The sequence below is a fragment of the Anastrepha obliqua genome, chromosome 3 (assembly GCF_027943255.1).
Source record: "Anastrepha obliqua isolate idAnaObli1 chromosome 3, idAnaObli1_1.0, whole genome shotgun sequence".
In the NCBI taxonomy this organism is placed as follows: Eukaryota; Metazoa; Arthropoda; class Insecta; order Diptera; family Tephritidae; genus Anastrepha; species Anastrepha obliqua.
In genome coordinates this window covers 78902098-78922475 of record NC_072894.1, presented here as the reverse complement: position 1 = coordinate 78922475, position 20378 = coordinate 78902098, and the positions used below count along the sequence as shown (strand labels likewise).

Genomic DNA, 20378 nt, shown 5'->3' with positions numbered 1-20378 from the left:
TATTATAGTCGTTGAACAGTAGATTTGTTTTCATTCGTTACTACTGTACTGCAGTGTTTTAAGCTCTTTGATTTTAATTGCCAAATTAGGCGCAATATTGAAAAAGAATTGTTAAAATATATGTAGGTATATAGGTAAAATAAGCAATAAAAATATTGGAAAAATATGCAAATTATTGACGGAGTCTGAAAATCGTGATTGATAAATTCACTTCGTTTGCACAAAGATTTCCTAAAATTAGTAAGGGGGTGATACACACGCCAATGCGCACTACGACTGTTAACGCTAATTAACGCCACCGTCTGTCTACGTATTGTTGCAAAATATTTTAGGTCTGATTTTTCGACTAGGCACCAATGCTGCCGAAAAAAGGCGGACAAAGTTGCAAATTCTGCTTTAGGAATTTTTGATTTTCCTTCGTTAAGTCAAAATTTGTGGTAGGTCGCGTTCGACACTTGCGGGAAGAGCCTTGTTGTTTAAAGCAAGTAAAAAAACAACAACATCGACAATTGCTATAATCCGTAAAAACATTTGATATCACTCTTCAAGAAATATTAACTCAATATTTATTGAAATAAATTATCAACTGAAAAATACAAGCGGTAAGAAAAGTTTTTAAGTAATAGAAAAAAAGTTTATTGACACATACATATGCTTATACATATGTACATACATCTTAATATCAAAACATTTTTCGTATAAACCATTTTTTTACAACATATTATAAAGGGTTTTTCAATTGGCGCGGGTCGATTTTGGCGCCCTGTGGCAGCCATTTTGTTTTGGTGACATCTGTCAAATCTTTTGTTTATTATTCAGTTGTTTATGCCAAATCATCATGGCAAGTTACACGATTGAACAGCACGTTCAAATGATACAACTTTATTATCAAAATGAGTGTTCATTAACGCAAACGTTGCGCGCATTGTCCCCATTTTTCGGTAGACGTGGTGGCCTTTCAAAGTCGACTCTTCAACGTTTGGTGGCCAAATTTGAGACGACCGGGTCAGTAAACAATCAGCCAACCCCCGTATGTTCAAGGAACGCAAGATCAGCCAAGAACATTGCCGCGATCCGTGAAAGTGTACAGCAGAACCCGAGGCTGTTTATTCCTCGCCGTGCACAAGATCTTGGCCTTTCGCAGACTTCAACTTGGCGAATTTTGCGTTGGGACTTGGGCCTACATCCGTACAAGATCCAACTGACCCAGGAGCTCAAAGTTGATGACCATAGACAACGCCGTTTGTTCGCTGACTGGGCTTCGAATGGTTTGGAAGAGAACCCCAGTTTTGGGCGAAAAATCATCTTTAGTGGCGAGGCGCATTTTTGGATGAATGGCTGTGTTAACAAACAAAATTGCCGTATATGGGACGGAACCAATCCACACGAGGTTCACCAGGTGATAATGCTTCTCAAAAAGTTACCGTTTGGTGTGGATTTTGGGCTGGCGGCGTCATTGGTCCGTACTTTTTTGAAAACGACGTTGGTGAGACGGTCACCGTCAACAGCGAGCGCTACACAACGATGATAACCAATTTCTTATGGCCCATATTGAACCATATGGACCTAGATGACATGTGGTTCCAGCAGGACGGCGCTACGTGCCACACAGCAAACGCCACGATTTACATTCTGCATGAATGCCCGCCCTTATTGAAAAACCCTTTACTTTCAAGCATTGATATAGCCGGAGCTATACAAACTGAGGAGGCAACATTAACTGAGTTTTGTGCAATGTTTCTTTATTTTTAACATAAATATACATTTTCTTAAATAAACGAAATAAAAGTATCCATTATTTGAAAATAACAAATAGTAAAAACAGAAGCCATAATCCTGAAACTAGCCATTATAACCCCCTTCACAGAAAACACCAGGCAGTTGTCGGCAAACCAAGAATGTACACAAAAATCGCTTTTTTGAGTTAACTTTTTAGAGGTGAAAACGCTTGATAATTTTGAACCCCGCCGGAGCTCTCTACTTTGATTAACCCTTTCACTACCGTACTATAAGCAGTTGGTTTACAAAGGTTTAGGTAATTTTTTCGGGCAGATAATCAATTCAAAAGCACAAAAAAAAATTTTATTTTACTTTGTTACTTTTTAGTAACATTCAAAAGAAAGGCATGCCAATATGTCCCATTGGGTTATTTGTCAAAACTTTCAAAACACAAAGGCTCTTTGCACATTGAGCAAATAAAAATAATATGTATTTTTCAATTTTCATTGACCTACATACAGTGCGTACATCGACCTATGATGCCTGCATATATCTCCTTTTTTTAGCTGGTATTGACCATGGACCTTTTGTTTAAGAATTCCTTTTAATTTTGTCCCAATTCCAAAGGAATTATATCTCCCGTGTTAATGAACCCAAATGGAAAAAAGCACATATAAGAATAAGCTCGTATCTAGAACCAATTCTTGCTTACTCGCTTGATTATAATACAAATTACTCGTATTATAGTATTTAGGTACATAAAATAACTTAAAGGAAAAGAAAGCTTGTTATGCTCCCCCAGAGGTTGCTGTGAACTAATTTCACTGAAAAACAATGCACTCACTGCATGATTCCAAATCGCCTGATCATAAACTGGAATTACTTAATAGACACTGTCGCTCAGAAGAGTGCTCTTCTTGTGGCATAAAATTAGAGAGCTTATACTTATAAAACAGCTCCGACGTAGCAGAATAGTTTGGTGCGTGATTACCATTTGGAAGTGCGTAGTGCGTCCGAATAGCGGGTACCCCTCGGCAGCCAATGGCAGACCTCCGAGTGCATTTCTGCCATAAAAAAGCTGCTAACACACAAAAAGAGTTTAAGTGTCAATTATATATATATAATTATATATATAGTACATACTTCTTTAACTTTATAACAAAGTTGCCTAAGTTATGCACAATACTACAATACTACATATATCTACATCGATCTCGATGGCGTTAAACTGTTAGCAAAACCCATTATCTGAACTAAATTATATCAAATCAAAGAAGTCTTAATCAGTTCCCACTACTTTGATTGAATTTAAAGCAGCTAAAGAACACGCGAGCGCAAATGTACGAGTATTAACTTGGGAAAACAAAATTATTACGTTTGCATGCTTCATCAATACTTACTCGTGAGCTTGCGATCAATTATATTAACTATTGTTAATAAGGAATTCTGATAAGCGTTACGTGACAATTCGAGTGCAATATTTCTAGTGACGATCACAAATACAGACCGCAAATATTAGATGAACACAATTCATAAGGTGGTCAATGTAGTGGGATGGGGTTGTGCGTGGCGTATCGACCGTTAGTCCGAAGCATATCAGTGCGCTTTTGGTTTTTTGCTAATCGCTGGCATTTTCCGACATTGAATGCTAAACATTTGAATATATTTCCGGAATTAAAAGCTATTCCTATAAAGGCATCTCAATGCCAAAGGCTACCATTTGTAGAAAAAGTTAAATGGTATGCCATAAATTGGTAGAGAAACTCGGCCTCAAGCTATCGCGGTGGTTAATGGTGGCCATATGCACCTTCATTCTCAAAAATATGTACTCGTTGCTTGGAATAATGCCTTGAATAGCTTAATTTAACTGATAACGTATTATTATAAGTAGTTTTGTGGCTTCGCAAAGTGTTTATATTTATTAGTGAGCGGAAGGAGTTTACACATATACATATGGTCATGAAAATAGGTACTCCCACATTTATAAAGAAAATTTAAGTTTTTAAAATTAATTTTAACGGATATTTAGTTGTATGTGGGTTTTATTTCATAGATTAGTATAAGAAATTTAAATACCAATAATAAGAATTTTTTAAAACCTAAACTAGTGACAATATGAATCAAAAACAAATATTCATGTGGTCATTCAGTCATTCAAATAGGTCTGAAATAGAAATAGATGCGATACAAAAAGAATTTAGTAATTTTAGGTGCTGTTTAAACTATCGAAGTTTAATTAATAACCACTGTGCCCACCATGATTGTCAATGACTTTTTGTATTCAACTTGGCATAGAAATGATAATATTACGGTAGATTTCTGTGCGAGTGGAATACCATAGTTCTTTATTTTTTGCCATAAATCCTTCTTATTTTTGAATGTTTTCTTCTCGATTCGCTTCTTCAAATCCCCCAAAAGTTTTCCACGGAGTTTAGGACGGGTGACTGACGTGTTAATATTAAAAAGTATTTTGGGTCATTATATGCATATACATTAGGGCGGGTCGATTTAAAAATCGCTCATTGCTCTGTGAAAATCGTATTCTAGGGATCAAAATACGAAACTTTGCCGAAGGAACCATACCTCTAAAACGAATTCTGATGTCCCCCAATTTGGGTCGAACGAAAAATCCCACTTTGACCCATTTAGAGTGCTCCAATCGAGTCCAAATGTATGACCGACCCCCACTAACTTTGGACGGCCGATCCACCCATGCCAGTGGCACACCCCCTGGAACTCCCATGGGGGGTTCCCCATACAATCATTTCAAAATATCACCATGGCCTTTACATGAGAAAAGAAACTAAAAAGTTTGACCCAAATTGGGGGACATCAGAATTCGTTTTAGAGGTATGGTTCCTTCGGCAAAGTTTCGTATTTTGATCCCTAGAATATGATTTTCACAAAGCAATGGGCGACTTTTTTGCCTCCCCACAAACCGACCCGGCCTAATATACATATATAATAATTGGCGCGTACACCCTTTCTGGGTATTTGGCCGAGCTCCTCCTCCTATATATTTGTAGCGTGCGTCTTAAAGTTGTTCCACAAATGGAGAGACCTACAGTTTCAAGCCGACTTCGAACGGCAGATATTTTTTGTCAGGAGCTTTTTCATGGCAGAAATACACTCGGAGGTTTCCCATTGCCGAACCTACGTGCTCTCTGAATTTCGAATGGTAGTCACTCACCAACCCATTGGGCTGTGGCGGCCGGCATATATCTATTTATTATATAAAATTTCAGTATTTTTGCTTCGTTAATGGGGTTAGGGGTAGTCAGAATTTCAAAGAAATTGAGTTTTTTTGCATTTTCTTAAGCATAAATAAAAAATATTGTGTGAAAATTTGAAATGCGTTGTTTTCAAAACTAATATATGTTTTTTGAACTGGTGATCACTGTAACTTAAAAACCATTTGGTAGATTTCAATAAAATTTATACTGTTTTGGAAAAACATAAAAAATCGTGCTGGTCGAAGGATTTTTTTTCAAAAATTTCCATTTTTTTTTTAAATTAACTGTCGGTTTTTTTCTCGAAAATCTGAAAAATATTTCGTGAGGCCGCCATATTGTTAATTTTGAAAAAACGCTTCGGTCAGGCACAAGATTACCTATTAATAAAACTAATTTTTCTTGTTCGATTGATTTCAGATGAATCTCCAAGGACTTGTGATGATCACCGCAAGGGAGTTCTGGAGAAACGGGCTCCACACAAACAGCGATAACTTTTACAATTATTAATTTTTTTTTTGATATTTTGCTAAAGTCAAGTCGAAACTAAAGCTAAGTTTTTATTTTTGCAAAATAAAACAATTGACTAGCAAGCAAAAATAATTGAAAATGGTAATTTTTTCGGGCCTCTGACTACCCCTAACCCCGTTATAAGAGGGATATACGGGATTTTCCTTTTATGAGAATTACCGTTATATGGGAGGTAAGCGTGGTTACTAACTAGGTAATATGAGGCTATATATCCTATATCTATGTCGATTCCTTTATGCTGTTACATAAAACTATTAAGTGAGCAAAATTATAATACCCTTGGGCAAAAGTGCGTGCGACTATTAAAGTAAACTCGAATTTGTTAGACCCTGTATTACAACCATTAATGTCTTCATAAATAAAACTCAATAGCCATTTAGTTGTACCATTAATATCATTTCAATTTATTTAATAATTTTTATTTATATATATACTATTTATTTATGTAATTAGTTAATAATGAGATCTTATATAACTATTGCAAATATTTACAAATTGCAATTAACCCTTAGAGTGTCACTCCACCACATTCAATTCACATATAGCATTTTTATTCATTTCAAGTTCCATAAAATATTGCACCAATTTAGTAAATTATTTAAGGTCAGTTCTTCACGGCACAATTTTCTCTCTGATTGTCAGCTAATGTAAGTTTCGGGCCATTTTCGCGACCGCCCGTTGATGTGAGTAGCATGAAACAGACAGCTAAATTCGATTTCATTTTCTCAACAATCGGTTAAATATTTATTCAGCACATATTGTGGTATATATTGACAACATCATTAATAACGAAAATGAATCCTTACGGCCAAAGAAGAGGTGGCTGGTACTTCTAAATGTGTTGGAGCAACACAAAGAGATGATTGAAAATAATTTTTCCTCATAATAGACCTTTTCACAAGCGCATGAATATTTAAAGCACATTTATTTTCCAAGGTAATTCATTATACTTTCAACGCTTTTAATTTAACCCTGGGAATTAGCGGTCAAAGTGACAAATCGAGCTCTAACCGCAAAAAGAACGTAACCCGGAAAGTGTTTGACGGCTAAGGGGTTACATGCGTCCAGAATTAAAAAAAAATCGATTTTTTCTCAATATTTCAAAAGTATAGAATCTTAAGAATATACTGTGAAATTTTCATGCAGAAGTTCCCAATATTATAGCTTCTACAGTCCATTAACTAGGTAGAGAGCGGTCCGCCCGCTCCTGTACCACAAACTTTAAACTCGTTTTTCTCGAAACTACTTTTTCCGGCCCGGTCTGCATGATAACTCATACAGTTTTTAATATTTTTTGATGCCGTTTTTTAAATATTCGAAAGTGTTTTCTCTATAATCTATCGAGACGGATTTTTGATATTTTTATTAACATAATTAAAGTGTGACATTTATGACGTAAAACGTATACTTTTTTTTTTAAATGCCGTAAATCGCAAAACTTTTCGAAATTCAAAAATCTGGCTCGACAACTACGATAACTACAACTTTATTTTACTTTTTACGGATCCATCAACATTTCAAGGAAAAATGGTGCAGACCGTGGACAACTTTTTTTGCATTGTACTTTGTACACTTACTGTTTGATCTAGTAACACTATGGTTTCTGATAATTGAAGGGAAGACTGTACTTTGCTTCAAAATAAACATTCATCAAAATATTATTCCATCTAACGGTTTCGCAACAGTAAATTTTCAGCATTTGTAATACTGTACGTGATTTATTAGTTCACTGCAATAGAGGTAATGGCCAAGGTAGGTAGGTAAGTTGGGTGGCTGTTGCAACGACACACTTAGACCTTTCGCAGGTCCATTGTAATACCACTAGAGGTTATCCTTACCCTATGGGCTCATTTTCAAACCATCCGGTAGATTTAATAAACAAGCAAAGCTTCGTTAGTTTTAGATGCGCTATGTCCGCTACATCAGTTAAAAATGCTGTATCAAGAGTGCGCGGCCTCCTCATAGCTAAGCTTTCACACTTACATAAAAGGTGTCTGACTGTTTCCTCTTCTTCTGTATTGAGACAGCTTCTAGCGAAATCGAAGTACGGGAGTCCTAACCTCTAGCGTGACTGCCTATTAAACAATGACCAGTTAATACCCCTATCATTTTTCTTACAGCTTCTCTGTTAAATCTTAACAAGATTTTCGATCGACCGCTGTTCCGTTTCGGCCATGTATATCTGCTTAGTTCGCATGTTGTGAGATTTTGCCAACTTGTATTTACCTTTTTGATGGTTTACCTATCTATAAATAATTTACAAGTGGCTATAAGCATAGCTATCAGCGTCTTATCCGGTTGGAGATCGAGCGTTGTACCGGTTCGAGCAAGTTCATCTGCCTTTCAGTTCCCTGCTATATTCCTGTGGTCTGGCACCCAGATAAGGTGCACTTTTAGATACGCCATTTAGAAGTTTAAAACATTTTTGACGAGTGTGTTTTAGATTCTAGCGCTTTTATTGCCGCTTGTCCGAGTATGTGAAGACTTCATTTGAGGATAATACTCTTGTTTTTATTGGCAATAACCAAATAAGAGGAAATTTTTTTTTTTGCATTTGCTATTTGAAGCTTAATTGTTTACAATTTACTTCGAGAGTACGTTGATGATTGGATTTGTACGAATTCTCCAGATAGCCTAATAAAATTACAGACCAGGCCGTTTTAATGATTCGAATTAAAGCTTTTTTTTGCTTCTCATAAACCTTACGAGCAAACCATTTCCATAGATTTTCAAAATTGTTCAGAACTGGGAAATACGGTGGTCATGCTAAAGTTTCAACGTTTTTTGGGATGCAAGCTAAGTTTTGACCACATTTGATGTGTGTGCAGCTGCAATATCCTGTGGAAAGGTTCAATTAATAGGGCAAATTGTTCACGAATCTCAGGAAAAGATGTTTACAACAAAGCTTTATAGCTGTTTGCCAACGCGTCGTCGAGAAAATGGCTCCTAACTAAAACCGTCATTCTTTGCAGTGTTAGAGTCAGTTTAAAAATTCTTCACAGTTGAGCGCGCACTGAAAAACTGGACCTTAGATGCATGTATGGATTTATGTACGTTTGTATGTGTATTTATGCAATGCCTACATTAGGATGCTTCACTATCTATGAAAAAAAGTCGGTTTGCCTTTGTAAGAAAATCGCCACTAACAACTATAAACTAATCCGTGTGAAGCGTCCTGATGTTCATTTCAGGCATTCATATATACATACATATGAATGTGCATATGTATGTGCACTCAGTTGAATAAATTTACGCTATTTAATTATTATTATATTATATAAATCAAAACGAATTGCCATAGTTAATATGCATACATTTTTAAATTATTTAGACTATTCTAGGACAAAAAAAGATGCTCTTCGCTTTTAATTACTATAAATCGTATAAAATGTCAAAAAATCTTGGTTTTTTTATTTAACCATATCGATTTTGATGTTATTTTCTTTGTTCCCCATTGTTGTTATTTTAGTTGATGATGAATAGTTAATGTTTAAATCATTTATGGTACGTTTGTATGTATGTATGTATGTAGTTGCTAGTTAGTCATATGGATGAGTGATAGGAGGAGGTGATGTAATGATTTAGTTTGACGAGTAGATACGAAGGAAGTAAGCAAATATTTTGATATTTATTTATAAAATGCGTAATTCTCAAAGGGTATTATCATAGTATGTACTCGTATATGTATGTATGTAGGTATGTAATTTTGGTTGAAATTTTTCTAGATCGATTAATCAATGCATGCGTATGGTTTTTGAGTATGATAAAAATTGTTTCTATTGTATGTATGTATGTATGTATTTGAATTATGGTCATATAATTTTTATAATTGTCGTTCCGTAATCGTAGGTAAATTTTGGCACTTGGAAAATCCATTTACTTATCTTGATAACGTGAATATTTGACGATTGAACTTTTTTTGTTCCGCCAAGTAGAAGCAGGAAACCAGCATAAATGATGAATTGACTAATCAATTAAGAAATACCGTAAAACAAATAAGTGTTGAAATTTTTTACTTTTTTCAATCAAGTAATTTTTTTAACTGCCATAAAAGTATGTGTACAGGTATAAGTAAGTAGCTGCCCTATAGGGCAAATGCAAATGCAAATGTAATTACCCATGTTGCGCACTCGCTTTAAATGGGGCAAAAATTATTAAAAATTAGCAGGACAAAAAAATAAATTATAGTAAATAGGGAAAACCTGAATTCGGTCCGGACCATTTAGTAAAATTTAATTATTGGTACAAAAGAGCCACCATATATTCTTGAAAGCACAAGGTGGCGCAAAATTAATCACCTTATCGGAGATTTATAATGTTTACAAATGGCGTCGTGCGTCAGTCATATTTGATAACTGTGAACTAGGCAGCTGCAGTAGACAAACAGACAAGCAATGGGGCGCGTAAAGGTCAAAACAAGATTCTTGTCTACAAAAATCTTTTTTTTTACTTAATAAAAAAGTTATTCGAAAATAAAACTGGATGGTTAATTTTGCGCCACTTGTATTAGAAATATACTTATGACACGTAATAAAAAAAATACTATAATGAAAATTTAGAAATTTTCACACACTGGTAAAACTGAAATAAACACACTAAGACGTGCTTTAATTTTGTTTCACAAAAATGGTCCACATGAATTGCTGTACTCTCAAAATTGTATCATCGCTTTCAGAGTTACAGTCTATGCCAGAAGAAAAGAACCGGTGTTTTTCATGCACCTTCAAGATATATTTCGTTCTGCTTTTTGCTGCGTAATGGGCCCACTCAAGGGCTACGACGCCAGTGCTAACTCAGGTTAGTGTCGTTTGAAACTTTCCCGTAAACGCAACCAAACAAAAATGAGTGAAAAGTACGCGCAGCGTTTTGAGGCGATATTACTATGCACGCATTCGAAAGGGTCGAAATTATCTTACGCCGCAGCTGCAAAAACGTTTGTTGTGATGTGAAATCAGCGGTATAAATTGTACAAAAATGTTGATGACTTTTCCGAGCGCGGTTTGAAGCGAATGATGACAAAAAAGCAGGATAAAGTAATTGTTCGACTTTTTAAGCGTTTCTTTGCGACTACGCCAAGCACGCACAATTCTTGTTAAAAAGGGAATATATGTATGTGAGTACCAACACTATTGAACGTCCACTGAAGGAGGCGAACATATCCTACCGTCCCACATTGTCAAAGCCACTGCTCTCAGAAAAACACATTGGGAAGCAACCAAACAAGAAAATGGCGTCACGGCAATGGGCTGGCCTTCCCAGTCCCCAGACGCTAACCGCATTGAAAATGTGTGGGGAACTATGAAAAAGCATCTTGCCGGAAGGCCAGTCCATGATTTAAAGCAACTCGTGCGTCAAGTTCGCAAAATCTAGCCCTGTTTGTCGACAAGTTACGCAGAAAGCGTAAGCTGGATCAAATCATAAAGAAGATACCAGGCCATACTCGAGAAGGATGGCGACTACACGGCTTATTGAGTAATTGCGACTCGTAGTTTTGTACATACTTTCATGTAAGAAAAAATTTAAATCTTATATATCGTCCCCTTAGTATAACAATAGCCTATGTGCTCATAGGCTATTATTTTTTTATTGAATTTTGGGATTCTCCATCGTCGATTTTATATGTGGTCAAAATTTTGTCAAATTCTAGTTCCACTAAGTGGGTCAAAACGTCAGTCAAAAAATAATAAATAGTTACAGACATAACGAGATTTGAGTGAGAGCTACTTTCGACAAAAAGTTTGAAATTCATTTTCTCAAAACATCAAAAAATTTATAGGCTATTTTAATACTAAGGGGACGATATAAAATAAAGTCAACTTTTTGTGTGTGTTCGCTAACCGGCCATGTCTTTGCACCGAATTAAACCAAACTTACACACATTGTTAAGTAGGTATTGAAGATGGTTTACGTATAGTTTGGATGCCTATTGGTGGATAGGGCTCGAGATATAGGTCAAAACGTGGACCCGGGTAACCTTCGGATGTGTATGTACAATATGGGTATCAAATGGAAGCTGTTGGTGAATGCTTTAGTACAGAGTATTTTTCATGCCGCTCCGTGACTAGGGCTTCGAGATAGAGACCAACACGTGGACCCTAGAATGTGTTTGTACAATATGGATATCAATTGGAAGCTGTTGGTGAATGCTTTAGTACAGAGTATTTTTCATGCCGCTCCGTGACTAGGGTCTCGAGATATAGGTCAAAACGTGGACCCGGGTAACCTTCGGATGTGTATGTACAATATGGGTATCAAATGGAAGCTGTTGGTGAATGCTTTAGTGCAGAGTATTTTTCATGCCGCTCCGTGACTAGAGTCTCGAGATTGAGACCAAAACGTGGAGCATAGAATGTGTTTGTACAATATGGATATCAAATCGAAGCTGTTGGTGAATGCTTTAGTTCAGAGTATTTTTCATGCCGCTCCGTGACTGGGGTCTCGAGATATAGGTCAAAACGTGGACCCAGGTAACCTTCGGATGTGTATGTACAATATGGCTGTTGGTGAATGCTTTAGTACAGAGTATTTTTCATGCCGCTCCGTGACTAGGGCCTCGAGATAGAGACCAACACGTGGACCCTAGAATGTGTTTGTACAATACGGATATCAATTGGAAGCTGTTGGTGAATGCTTTAGTACAGAGTATTTTTCATGCCGCTCCGTGACTAGGGTCTCTAGATATAGGTCAAAACGTGGACCCGGGTAACCTTCGGATGTGTATGTACAATATGGGTATCAAATGGAAGCTGTTGGTGAATGCTTTAGTGCAGAGTATTTTTCATGCCGCTCCGTGACTAGGGTCCCGAGATAGAGACCAAAACGTGGTATTGAATAAAGAAATAAATAATATGAGAATAAAGAAATAAATAATATGAAAACCATACCTTTTCTGTTCCAAACCATATCTATTCTATTTTAGTGTGCCCAGCGAAGCGGGCCGGGTTTGCTAGTATACTTATATCTTTTATACTTCATGAATAATCGCGGTTCCTTTTTTTGCCACATATAGTCTGTGGTCTAGTCGAAATTATAAATACTTATAGTATGTTCCCGAATGCAGTTGGACAGCGTTATTATTTTATTGTTGTTTCTTCTTTTTATATTTTGTGCTTATTAATCAACCTCAAGTACTTAAAACATTTATTCATTTATGTAATTTAATTCCCTTCAAGTGCAAAATTTCCACTTTTTTAATTTTCATTTTATTTTTTAACTAGTATTGCATTTGTTTCATCGAAAATGCCAACCCCACTCCATGCACCACTTGCAGTAACAATTATTTATTAATTTCATTACATACACACGTTTACAGCTATCAACACACTTTTGGACATAAATATACGCATATGTATAAGTATATTTCATATTTAACCCGCGCTGCCGAGCAACAGTAGGCAGGCGCCAACACTTTGTATTTACACAACCACAAATTTTTCGATTTAGTATTTGATTTACTTTTGCTTTTATTAAGTGCGCAACACTTTCAAATGCCATAATTTGTATCTTTCAATTTACTTCGGGCTGCATACTGCAGTGGTGTTCAAATAAATTCAATTAAAAATTAAAAAATCAAAAGGAACTCTAAATGACTAGATGAGAAATACAATTTTCATTTAGTAATTTTAAAATAATTAAAAAAATTAGAATCGATTGGAAATAAGGAGCGGGTAGGGGTGATTATATATCTATATAGGTACATATATATAATTGGCGCGTATAACCTTTTTGGGTGTTTAGCCGAGCTCCTGATCCTATTTATAGCGTGCATCTTGAAGTTGTTCCACAAATGGAGGGACCTACAGTTCCAAGTCGACTCCGAGCGGCAGATATTTTTTATGAGGAGCTTTTTCATGGCAGAAATACACTCGGAGGTTTGCCATTGCTTGCCGAGGGGCGACCACTATTATAAGAATGTTTTTCTCAATTTTGGTTTTTCACCGAGACTCGAACCTACGTTCTCTCTGTGAATTCCGAATGGTAGTCAATCACCAACCCATTCGGCTATGGCGGCCGCCTTACTTAGATTTTTCCAATGAAGCCGATGTCGTTTTTGTGGTGGGACTTAAAGTTTATGCTGATAAATCAGTTCCAATTGACGCCTCGAAAGTCACTATTCGTCGCGTTATTAGCAAGATAACCCGAATTATAGAATTGTCAAAGAGAGAATAGTCCTCGGGTACTTATGCCATTCCTCGAAAATAACGTTTTTGAGCTCTGACTGATCTCTTGAGTATTTTGTTTTTGCATCTTTTATTCATTAAATATGCCCAAAATATTCTACTGAATTAATATTCGCGTTTTGCGCTGGTGTTCGCTATACTTGCAATTAAAAATAGGTCACATTCTGACCATCTGAGCTTTATGTTTTGGATCGCTGTTCTGGTAGAATTTAAACTGAGGTTTGTTGTCAACAATGAAGCCAAATTTTTGTTGCACTATTAGTCAAATGGCATTGCAGAATATTCACATATTGTCGTGCATCGATCTTACCTTCTAAACACATATAAGCACCAAGCCATTCATTCTCTTTTTGGATTTGCATCTCCACACCATGACTGAAAGTTTGTCGTAATTTACTGTGGGCATAATATTTCGCCTTTCCACGCGCTATTGTGTCCATCGTTCTACAACGGTTTTAGTCTCATCGCAGAATATCACATCATCCCAGAAGCTACTTGTTTGAGTTAGGTACATTCTAGCAAAATTTAACCGCTTTGCAGTATACTGTGCAGAGAGCAAAGGCTTCTATTGAGCAGCTAGTGAAGTGTAATTGTGCTTTTGCAAAACTTGGCGGACTGTTTCATGAGAAACTCTTCTACCCCACATTCATCTCTAAGCTCACTAGCAAGATTTCTCGTTAAAATCTGAGTGCTTGCGGCTACTTTTCTCACCAAAATACGTTCGGCGCTGTCAGATATTTTCGGGGTCTAGCACTTGCAACCTTTTTTCATTTTTTGCACGATTCATATTGTTATACCATAAATAGCTTGCCGGGTTGAATAAAACATTGCTGATAACTGTCGCACACTTTTTCCTATTGTACTCGTATAATTATAACAGATCGACTGAGTCACCTCAAACGATATATTTTTTCCAGACATTTTTGCTTCCTTTATAATTTACGTACGATTTGATATTCTAATCAACACATCACGCTTACTATAAATTTATGACTGATTGATGGCCAACGCGTTTGTAACAACTCAGTGAGATATCGGTATACCAAATTTTCTTAGCAAATAATGCCGAAAATATGATAGATATGTATGTAAAAACTCTTTCTTGACAGCTGAGAGAAACATTCATTTTGTTTTTGTATATTTGCTTTTTCTTGCTTTGGTGGATTTAAAAAGTTTACCGTTACGAAATATTGGTATGGTTTGGTAGTGATCAGTTAATGAAATAATTTTGAAAAGCTCTCCAAATTCGATATGAAGCTTTGGCTTTAGTTAAAGAAGTGCAAATAACTTGAACATTTTAGCACGGCAAAACATTCTCTAGACAAACTGAAAATAAGCAAACTTCAAATGTGCATACATCGAACTAATGGGTGATTTTTTAGCTATTATCTTTTTAAACAGTTGGTTTAAACAGCTGATGCACGTTTCGTGTTTTGTTTTCACTGTCAAACATCTTCAGTTTGGTCTATAATTTAACCAAGAATCGTCTTACAAACGAACAATGCTTGCAAATCATTGAATTTTATTATAAAAATGTGTGTTCTGTTAAGAAAGTTTAAGATCCACTTTTTATCGAAAAATTGTGTTCAGCGACGAAGCTCATTTTTGGATCAATGGGTACGTAAATAAGCAGAATTGTCGATTTTGGAGTGAAGATCAGCCAGAAGAATTGCAAGAGTTACCAATGTATCCAGAAAAGGTCACAGTTTGGTGCGGATTATGGGCTGGAGGTATCATTGGACCGTACTTCTTCAAAGATGCTGCGAATCGTAACGTAACCGTGAATGGTGAGCGCTACCGTGAAATGATATCCAACTTTTTTTTGCCCAAATGTAAGAGCTTGACTTGCATGACATGTGGTTTCAGCAAGACGGTACCACATGCCACACAGCACGCGTAACAATGGACTTGTTGAGAGGCGAGTTCGGTGAACATTTTATTTCACGTTCGGGACCTGTCAATTGGCCACCCAGATCGTGCGATAAAACGCCTTTCGATTATTTTTTGTGGGGCTATGTTAAAGCTCATGTCTATTCAGACAAGCCTGCTTCAATTGACGGATTGGAAGACAACATTAAAGCATTTATATGTGAGATAGCGGCCGAAACATTGGAAAGAGTATGCCCAAATTGGACTAAACGGATGGACCATTTGAAGCGCAGTCGCGGTCAACATTTGCATGAAATAATCTTCAACCATTAATTTATATGGACTGTACTATCGATTTAAAAAAAAATTCATGCATTTTTCTGAATTTTACCTACGTGTGGTTTTTTGAAAAACTTTCCTATAGCTCTTAAAAAATCATTTCATGTCTAGTTGATGTCTAGCACTCTTTGCATCATTAAACCATGTATTATTTATGATACTTTTCAAGCAATTAATTTGAAGTGGGTAATAAAGATTTATCAAAATAAAGCAATATTTATACAAACAGTTTCTTTCGGCGGACACCTGATTAAAATTTCAAAAGTATTTTCAACACGAGCACAACCACTCGAGGTTTTAAGCTATTATGGAATTTTATGGTTTTTGTTCAATATACTAAAGTTTAAAAACCATCACATTTTTATTCGTTTTTATTTAAAAGCATAACATTGCTGCCTTATCATCAAATTGCTCCAGGTTTTAAGGTGAGTTTGAATTGAAATACTCATTGAATATATTGGGTAAAGTAAATTATGCTGATGTATGTGAAAAATTTAACCGTTACAGATTGCTTGTAGGATTAATAAAAATTTATATTCATATCCTAAATCATTGTATGCTGTTCATAAATATTTCGCATTAATAAAAACAGTTGAGTTCACTCGTGTTATTCTATAATTGAGCCGTTTTCTTTGAAGTGGTGTATGTCCATTTTCACAAAAATTAGCTAACGATAAAAATGAATACAATTTACTATAAATTTTATACAGCGCACGCAATGTGAACAGACATTTTAGTGCATTGACTACTCTAAAACGTGAACAAACCCAAAAAAGCTCTATAATATGCACAATAAACGTTACAATTATTGGAATGTAGTTTACATCGATCTCAAGTAATTCTGAAATTGGGGAATCCCCTAATTATAAAATAGGCATTTTATTCGTAATTGCAACTAAGGAGTAAAATATTTCAGTCGCCGTTTTGGTTTTGCAAAGAGTGTTTCGTCTTATGTTTTCTGGTGAAAATGAGTTGTAAAAAACCCGTGTGCTTGAATTTAAAACAAAAGGCTAAAATTCTCGGCTTTTTAAAAAAGGGCTCATCTGTGACGATTTTAGCAAAGAAAATAATGTTGCTAAATCAACAATTTGTAACATTAAAGCGAAAAAGCAAGTGATTTGCGTAAATGCGTAAACAACACGTATTGTGTACCTGGAAATAGAAAACACTGCGTTCTTCAGAGTTGCCCAAAATGAAGAGAGAGGTCTTTATCGTTGGCTTATCCGAATGCGAGATAAAAACTGGCCAGTAAGTACTCTAATGATGAAAGAAAAGGCAAAAACACTGCATGCAAAATTTAAAGAAAATGAAGCAAACTTCTTCGCTAGTGATGGATGGCTCCAAGGATTCAAGAAGAGGTACGGTATTCGTCTTCTTAAAATATCAGGCGAAAAACTGTCTTTGCAACCTCAGCTAGTGGATCCGTTTAAAGAAAAACTTAAAGCTAAAATGGCCGAATTGGAGTTGTACAATGATCAGTTATACATATAATGCTGATGAGTCGGGATTATTCTGAAGACTTTTGCCAAAGAAAACGTACGCGTCAAGTTTGGAGAAGAGAGCCCCAAGGGTATAGTCCGAGAAGCAGCGAATCACGTTTTTATGCTGCTCAAATGCCACTGGATCTCACAAGTTAAAGCTCTGGAAAGGCGAAGAATCCACGCTGCTTTAAAAACTTTCAGTGTCCCACCGACTATAAGAGCTCGAAATCCGCCTGGATGACGTCGGCTATTTTCAAGCAATGGCTTCATAAGTCATTTGTTCCACAGGTGAATATTCCTTTTAAGTTGTGTCCCATTTTTAAGGTTAACTGGTTCTTTTTTAAGGTTACATCGTTTTTAAAGGAGAAAGTCTTACCAATTAAAGCTCTCCTCCTAATCGACAACGCTCCTTCTCACCCAAATGAAGCTGAACTGACAACGGAGAATGGGCAAATTTCGGCAATGTTTATGCCACCAAACGTTACTCCCCTCATTCATCCAATGGATCAGAATGCAATAAAAATCACTAAGCTGCATTACAGAAATAGCCTTCTAGCTTCAATAGCAGCGACAAAGTCTGATTTGCTCGAGTCGTTGAAAAAAATTTACTTAAAGACAGCTATAAATCTTTTGGATGCGGCTTGGTTTCGTGTTGGTGAAGTAACATTAACTAAGTGCTGGAACAGTATTTTAAACTTTGCGGTAAAAAATGATGATCCCGAAGATAATGTTCCGTTGGCGGTTTTAAAAGAAAAATGGGAAGCTGAACTTCGCACCTTGATGAGCAACACCGTCGTACATATATTCAAGCGTGATAGATATACAATGTTCGGTGAAAAAGAAAACTGTTAGGGGAACTTCGACTGCCACGTTACTTGGAAGATTTGGCAGTCGAATTCTGCATGATAATTTCATTCGTCCGATCAGTCGTTGTTTAGATGGCACCGAAGCAACATGTGCATAGGTTGTGTTGGGTTTTTCTGTATATCACTAGTTTAAAGCCTGAGGTTCGTTCGTGTTCGCAGATATGCTCAAAAATATTTATGTGGGTTATTGAAAAAACCTTTTTTTTCATTAAAAATTTCAGATTGAATTCACGTTACCAGCTATTCATGAATGGAACGAAGATATCGAGGAGGGCAATGCAGATGACGATCATCAGCAAGAGGACGAATCCGATGATGACAACGTATCAGAGCAATTGGAGAAAATTAAGCCGACTGAAGCTGTTGAAATTTTCGACAAGGCGTTAATATGGGCTGGTCATGAAGACATCGATCAAAATGATATGAGTATGAGTATGCTAAGGCGGTTAAGGGAGAAAGCTGTTTCAAATTTTAGAAAAACAGAAGATACAAAAAACCATGACTGATTTTTTTAAATAAAGCCATCGTATGACTTAATTTTCAATTAATATGTAACGAAAACAAGAATAAACTGTGAGTTTTAATGTGAAAAAATATATTTACTTAGTCTTTTTGAGCATTACAAAACGTGAACACTTTTGTGAACGTGAACTGTCTTAGTTTGAATTAGTTCACGTTATCGCGCGTGCGCTGTATTTATAAACTTTTCCAAAAAAATGTGTTAAAATGTTCATTGCTTTTATCATTTCAAATTTTCGTAGTTAATGAAGTTACAAATATAATTACTTTGAAAATGGTGTGAGTCCGCTTTCCTCAAAGATATTTCAGCTCATTTTTTATGTGTAAATTGTGTCATTGTAAATGACATAAAAACTTGTATAGCTTCTCGGAATTTCGGGTTTTCCTCGTTTATTATAGAATATAAAGGCATCCGGGGGCGCCCAAGAAATTGATTGTTGTTGCTTGAAGTAGTTAGAAAATGTAACCTCGCTACAACATGGAATAACCTACAGCGATTTGTGCTCTGAAAAAATATGAATTTGAAATTGGCTTTAATGTGACTTAAAGTTGATCAGTCCCGCAAGAACGGCGTAGAAATTTTACAGCATATATTCTTATATTCTGGACACTCTTATCTGCCAAATGATGCCGATTTTGGAACTAATTATCGAAAGTATTATGAGGAAAAAAGATTTATTGCATGTCCTTAAATACTATTATAAAATCATGAAACAATGCCGAAAATATAAAAAATTTATTTTACTTGAAATGAAATCAGCTTGTTTCTTTATTTCCACAAAACCCTTAGGAGGTGCGATGCTAAGAAGGCGAAAAATTTCAATGGTGAAGAAGTTAATTGGTTGAAGATATGTTGGATTAGGGTTTAAAAAACCAAACCATATACAATGTTCTATAGAACTCCATTTCGTGAGAATGGGGATTTTAAATCCCTAACTTATTGCTTTTACGCGGAAGTCCACAAAACTTTGGAAATATAGTATAGCATGCTTATTTCATCATTCCAGACCCATCACATTCGAAAAACTAACAGATATGATTGCTTTATTACCATATATCCCTCCAATACCTCATGACTATTTTCAAAAAGTTAAAATATATTAATAGAAAGAATATGAATAATTGTGGTTGAATAGTAAATGTTGAAATAAAGCCTTTTTATATTGTTTTTTTCTTTTTTTTAAAACAATTTCATAAAAAAATGGGTTTGTTTCAGTTCAGATCCCATAGTTAAAATTTTGTAAGTACAAGATTTTTACTTTTCGCTGACTTATTCAAATACAGAACCTTAAATGCCTCTCTATAAAATAAAATACACTTACACCACTTTCAAAGAAAACGACTCAATTAACTCACCGATAGCTTTATTGCAGCCACAGGTGCACCAAATATCAAGGCATTTATCACATTGTGCGCCTAAAAGCAGGCAAGCAGTAATAATTTTCCATTTTAAATTCTGCGACACCCTGTGCGGCGGCACGAAAATTACAAACAGCCAGCCTGCCCGATTTTACCAGGCGCACAAAAGTAGCCAGCAGATGACAGCAACAATGTTGCGCAACATGGGCGTGGGTGTTAGATGCAAGTGTTGAGGTACATTTTTACATTTTCTCTGCAGAGGAAGACGACCGATATTGCGAGCAT

The 20378-nt window shown here is 35.9% G+C and overlaps 1 protein-coding gene across 1 annotated transcript; it reads left to right on the top strand.

Annotated features, from left to right (window-relative positions):
- The first annotated feature begins 17542 nt into the window (after positions 1-17542).
- Positions 17543-19017, top strand: LOC129242085 (jerky protein homolog-like). Its single transcript, XM_054878645.1, has 4 exons — positions 17543-17637; positions 17695-18090; positions 18437-18647; positions 18977-19017. The coding sequence occupies exons 1-4, from the start codon at positions 17587-17589 to the stop codon at positions 19015-19017; spliced, it is 699 nt and encodes a 232-aa protein (XP_054734620.1). The 5' UTR covers positions 17543-17586.
- Positions 19018-20378: the final 1361 nt, after the last annotated feature.